Source organism: Branchiostoma belcheri, unplaced genomic scaffold (assembly GCF_001625305.1).
Source record: "Branchiostoma belcheri isolate BF01 breed outbred unplaced genomic scaffold, Haploidv18h27 scaffold708, whole genome shotgun sequence".
Taxonomy (NCBI): Eukaryota; Metazoa; Chordata; class Leptocardii; order Amphioxiformes; family Branchiostomatidae; genus Branchiostoma; species Branchiostoma belcheri.
Window position 1 is genome coordinate 1 of NW_017804363.1, and position 6,224 is coordinate 6,224.

General features: G+C 40.0%; 1 protein-coding gene across 1 annotated transcript in view; it reads left to right on the forward strand.

Moving 5' to 3' along the window:
• Position 1: 1 nt before the first annotated feature.
• Positions 2-6,224, forward strand: part of LOC109484877 — a 9,679-nt gene continuing 3,456 nt past the window's right edge. The window contains exons 1-11 of the mRNA XM_019788234.1: positions 2-411; positions 787-1,262; positions 1,856-1,964; positions 2,743-2,960; positions 3,436-3,567; positions 3,735-3,902; positions 4,369-4,505; positions 4,843-4,960; positions 5,319-5,402; positions 5,760-5,940; positions 6,083-6,172. Of these exons, the coding sequence (XP_019643793.1) occupies positions 852-1,262; positions 1,856-1,964; positions 2,743-2,960; positions 3,436-3,567; positions 3,735-3,902; positions 4,369-4,505; positions 4,843-4,960; positions 5,319-5,402; positions 5,760-5,940; positions 6,083-6,172 (1,648 nt within the window). The 5' untranslated portion in view covers positions 2-411; positions 787-851. The remainder of the gene's footprint in view (positions 412-786; positions 1,263-1,855; positions 1,965-2,742; positions 2,961-3,435; positions 3,568-3,734; positions 3,903-4,368; positions 4,506-4,842; positions 4,961-5,318; positions 5,403-5,759; positions 5,941-6,082; positions 6,173-6,224) is intronic.

Here is a 6,224-nt window from a genome sequence, read left to right on the forward strand (position 1 = left end):
GCACCCGTTACGACCACGATTATAGCTTATAAGCATAGAATCACGGGCATGATCCATCGCTTGTTATAGGTGTAAGGTAGTACCTCCGTACCTCAAGGTATACCTCCTGTCTATATAAGCGATGATCATACCATCCCAGCCGTGGCTGGCGTGGCGAGCTGCCGTGACGTAACACGCTCAGGATCACGTGAGGGATGATTAGCCGGCAATATTGCCTGATGGGAAGGGTCAGAGTGCGTAGTACTATCCGCGAAAATTCGAAGCGTTGTCGTGCCCTGTTTTTCTTCTCTGATATCTAGATATTTAGCGCCTTTGTAAACAACTACAGCTACAGCTAAAACACTGTGGAGGTTAATGCTGCCTGATTCGCATCTACTGTTGCCGGAAAGGATCGCAAATCATCAAAAACAGGTAATTTATACTGTTGTGAAGATGTGTGTGGCATATTGGGGTGGGGAGGGGGGTGTAGTTAGGGTGACGCCGTCACGTAATATATTTCTGTACCACATATATTTCATACTGAAAGCCCTTATAGGCATCACGCCTAGTGGGTGTAGGTGCACGTCCAAGTCTGGACAAATTGTCTGGACTGTGTTGGTAGAAAGTGTTCCGAAGGGTAATCTTAATAAAACCAATGTGAGATCATGGATGTAGATCATGAATAATTTCATAGGTGGCGAAGCCTTTAAATTTGTGCACTGGGCCAGGCCCCATTTCAGAATGTATTCAGAAGAAAAAAACATGTTTCAATTTTCAAGTGTTTTTTTTTTTTACACTGTATTCCAGGCATGCCACCAAAGTATCCGGGGAAGAAAAAGAGACTTTTTGGTCGAAAGGTTGCCAAAAGAAAGATGACCTTCACCAATGCCTGTGCACCTGGTCGCAAAAAGTCTGTAATTTTGCTAGATCCAGATGAGCCCATGGATGAGAGTACTGGCATGGTTAACCCCCTGACCATGCCACCACCTCCTCCGTCAACACCACCACCGTCACCACCACCACCAGACAACAGAACACGGAGCCAACGCTCATACGCTGCTCGCAAACGAGATGAAGCTGCTGGATGGAGAGCCATCCACGACACCCTGCTAGCAACTGGTGCTGAGCTGTCTGCCCCAACATCCTTTAGATGTACAATCTGCAAAGAGGAGCAGCCTACGACCATCTACAGATGTCAGGACTGCGGGCCGACTGCAACATTCTGCAAAGAATGCTTGTATCAGCACCACAACAATTCCCTTCACCTGCCAGAAATATGGAAGGTATGCATGGTTTACCTTGTATCCCGGGCTAATGGTATATTTTGTCAATTTGATAATTGCATATACTGTTCTTCATATTATCAAACAAAATCTTGTGCCATTTTACCTCACCTTAGCAATTGAATTTGTGTTATTATCAGGCCACACAGACTTAATTTATGGTATATGGGATGACATCCTTGAAGACCCCAAACAAGTGCGCGCAGGCGAATAAAAAAAATCCAACCAAAAATAAAAATGCTACTAAACCACAGGAATACAAAGCTAGTATTGTGAATTTGCGGCAGTACTAAGCGACGTGTATGACGAGTGTCATGCATAAAATTAAGTCGGTGTGGCCTTATTAAAGAAAATTTTGGCATGTAACACACATATCTAATTTACCTGTCTGTTTTGTCTGGACAATATATGCAAGTGTTATGCAGATAATAATGATCATGATGTACAAAATTGATGAGCAAAATTTTGCAACAATGAATTTACAATTTTAAATTTTCAATAAACAAGTACCTTTTCAATAAAAAACAACCTTATCTGAAAGAGGTTTGGGTACTCAGATTTCCTTATCAACAGTCTATTGTTTTTTGTTACAGAATAGTTGCTTTCAACCTGTCTTGGACAAAGTCTGCCTTGGTCGTCGGGATGCCCATACCTGTACAACGGGATCATCGCCCAGGACAGTGAAAGTGTTCGATGAGTCAGGTATGGATATTAATACGTCTTTGAAGTCCATTGTGAAGTGTTTTATTGTTATTTATTGTTCCCAAGCCATGTGTCCCAGCAATGTTTCTGACATGGTGGGAACTTTTGTGGTACTCACACTCACAAAAAGTTGTTTTTTAAAGATTTAGCCAGTTTAATGCCATTTGACATTACATGTATGGAAACACCTAGGGCTAACACTGATACACATTGCTGCGCCGGTACTGTACCAGAAAATTGATTAGGTACAGGTCCAAAATACAGTATGTACGGTAGAGCTACACTAATTATATGCTTATTGTGACCTAAAATAGGGAAATAGCTGGTGACCCACATGGGTCCTAGAGACAGGACGGTGTGTATTTGTTACAGTAGGTCCGGAATGATAGATTAGTTTTGCCCATATTTTGTCTAAGCATCTTAAAAAAAAGTGTCAAGTTTATTAATGTTTTTCTCAAATTGTTTAGGTATACATGTAGGTTCAGGTCTGGACCTGTATGTAAACCAGTGTACCTAAACCCATGTACCTGTAGTCCCGTGTGACCTAAAATTTGTTTAGGTAGTCACACTGCTCTACTGGTACAACGATTATCATGTACTACATGTACCTTGACAATAATTGCATAGCCCAACACTATGTAGTAACAGGGGAAAATTTTACAGTAATGTTAGGTATTTCATATTGGTTCAATGACATGCATGTAGGTTTACATTTTTTGTCTCGAGTGCACCTACATTTTTGCCTTGTGCTAAAAGATGAACTTAATTGTTTTCGCAGGACGGCCCCGTGTCATTGATGTAGACTTTTGCCCATGTGAGCCTGAGCCATGCACACTACTTCGGCTTGGATTGTGGGCAGCAAGCACAGAGGCACCTGCAACAGCCTTTTCAGTGTCTCTACTGGAGTGGCTTGTTGTGCTAAGCTTAGAATGCCACATCTCAGTGGAAGGCTTCTGCAATACTGTGAGATGGAAGAATAACCTTTCTCTTGAAGAGGTTAGAACTTGCACATTATCTCTATGATGTATGTTAACTCTTATATTGACTAGTAACTACAGGGGTGTGTGCCTATATAGAAAATTCAGGTCCAGATCAGGTCCAGGTCTGGACCTAAACCTGGACCTGATTATTGTACAGTAGCACTATATCATATTTTGGAGCGCGAAACATGAGTACAGGTCACTCACTAGTGTTGATACATTTTGGACAACATTTTATTAGCAGGCCAGTAAGCTATCACTTGTTGATGTCTAAAGAAATGTTGTACATGTATGTTCTTGCATGTTACTGTAAATGTAACTTTTTTGGAGTTGAATTTTCACATGTCCAAAACACAGACATGTAATGTAAAGGCACTCTTGAGGTTTTAATACCCTGAGACTGTTACACTGATATACTGTTCACAAAGAAATCGTAAAATAGCAAAAATTCTATCTTGTTTTACATATGGGTTATTTTCCATTCAAATTAGGTCAACAGCCTGTACAGATCTCTGGTGGGTGTACCCATTTCAGAGTTCAGACAATACGTCTACAAGCAAAGAACACTGCAACACGTCTGTCCACAGCTGGATGAAGGAACATGCTGTCCAGTATGCCCTAAGGTACCTGAATCATTTTTATAGAGAATTTGTAGCTAGTTGCCATGTTAAGTTGATTCATTGAAAGCCATTTAGAAGTATTGACATTGTTTTCGAACTTGTTTGGTCTTCAGATATTTTATTGTGTGTATACATCATTAAATTTGACTATGATATATCATGACTTACAGAGCAACGGAAAGCAAGTCATCCTGCTGGATGGCAATTTTGGATTAGTGAGGAAGTCGAGTTCTGGCACGAGCTACGCGGAGCCACATCATGGCACCAGAATGTTTGCAGACGATGACACTGTACAAGACTTCATGTCAACCTACTCCGATGCCACAAAACCTTCTGAGGTGAGATGCAATGCAAAACTTGATGTCATGACAAGCACAAAACTCTCAATGTGACAGGACAATTGTGCTGTGTAGATTGTATTACTGGTGGTGCACGTAAAATATGTACTACCTCCAGAAGAAGGTTTGAATCACAATGAACAATGGTGTAATATTTTCTATGCTTGTGGCCTAATTATGTCTAACTGGCTGACAGATGGCCTCTCCATTCAGAAAGTAAGTGCTAACTATACTACTGTACTATTTGTTGTTACATTAATCCAACAGAATTAAATTGGGCCCAATAGAAATAATTCTGACTGTGAGTAATGTAAGGGACTGGTTGAAACGTGTTATAGTACTTATACATGGCTCTTTAGATGAGGAAGGTAAAAATTCTATTGAAAGTGTTTTCATCAATCAAAATATCTCTTTCACTCCAAATAAGTTTTATCATTTAATGCTTGCATTTATATTTACTATACAGGACTGTAGCAACTTCCAAGCCGGGTCCAGATTAAGGTCGAAGAACAAGCAGACGAAGCTGGATGTTAGTGGTGTATTTGGGGCCGCATGTCGACATGAGGTCCCACTCCTGTTTGTGAACATGACTCATGGGGAAAGGTAAGCTCCTTTGTGTGGAATGAGATCTTAATTTGCAGAATTAGTCTATGCTACCTTAGGTGCTTTGTTAACTCCATACACATACAAATAGACAACGTATTTGTATGTGACAAACTAGTGGTCATTTCTTTTTATGTTAGAGGAGCAAATAAAGTCCTACTTAAAACTGTGTTTTTGGTTTTGCCAGGAGTAAGGTATGAGGATTCAGGGGTCAATATTCTATGAATGAAAGTAAAGTGACATAAATTATGATGTACTTTTGTTTATTGTGCAAAACTATTGCAAGTGCATTTGTTGTTATCATTCTTCGACTGCATAAACTTTTTATTCCTTCCAGATTGGGGTACCCAGTATTTGTCCTACAGAGGCTCGTACAACAGGCACAGGGTAACAACCTCCAGCTGCAAATCATTTATGATATTGCCTGTGTGCTGAAAGCTCACCTATCTGACCCCGTAAGTATTCCTCTTGTTATCTTATTTTATGCAACGCTGGACTAATTCCTGCATGGGACATCTTCTTTTTATGTCTTTTGCGACTGTTGTAGAACTTCAAGTATATATATATTGTGAGACACAGATGCCTAAGTGTGAAAAATCACAATAGGCTTTTGCTAAATCTGATGATATCTGGATTTACTGAACATGATTATAATCCCTGTGTCTGGCCTTACCCAATGCAAAAGTTTACTTTATTTCTGGCTGTGTACTAAAATATCAGAAATTCTTTTGCTATGAGTATGAAAACAGTTTTGTTTTCTGTCTTCTTGGAGATGTGTATGACACTGACTGCTGCAATACAATTATTTTCCAGAAAAATAAACAAGAGGACCTGTTGGCGCAGCTGGAGTTAGCTGTGCCAGCATTTCACATACATGGCCATAAGACACGTTGCCAGGTATTTCTTCCCCCATTTATTAAACTTTGATATTTTTTTTTACTTGTGACCCTGAAGGACATTTCTAGTCTCTTGAAAATAGCACAATTGCAAGTACTGTAATACAATTTACAATGATAGGGTAATCTACAATTTCTTGTCTTTTGTCTTCCCTGCATCACTTCCTCTATGTTCTTGTGAATGAATAGCATTTCCAAAGTATTGAACTCTTCCAGTATCGGACAGATGACCTACCCACATACCAAACATCTTTTTAAGTTGTCATATTAACACACAAAGTAACACTTGCAAGTTTGCAAACCATGGCAAGAAAACTGCACTTTCACATTGATCATGGTCTTTTCAATTTCTTCTTAGATACTGTACAGCCCAAGAAGAATGGAAGGCTTTGGTCTGACTGATGGGGAAGGGATGGAAAGACTATGGTCTTATTTGAGGCCATTTTTCCGAGTTACCAAAGAGATGACGCCTTCCCATCGCCTAGACCTACTCACGGATGCCACGCTGCACTATGCCAGGAGGAAGTCAACTGACATAGGTACTAAATATGTTCCAGTCTTCCACAGTTTGCATGAATAATGATTTCAATCAAATGTCGAGTCAATAATCGATTGTACACAAAATGAACAACATTCCTGCCCTATGTAAAGCAGCAAGTTATCATTTTCACTGTTTTTCAGAGTCAAGCATATGCAGTCGGTGGGATAAAGCTGAGAAAGCTTTCACACAAGCGCAAGAAGAACTGTCGCAGATCATTTCCCAAGCACCTGGTAAATATAAAGATCTTTCCTTACAATCTCCTAACTAGAAGAACCTTATGTA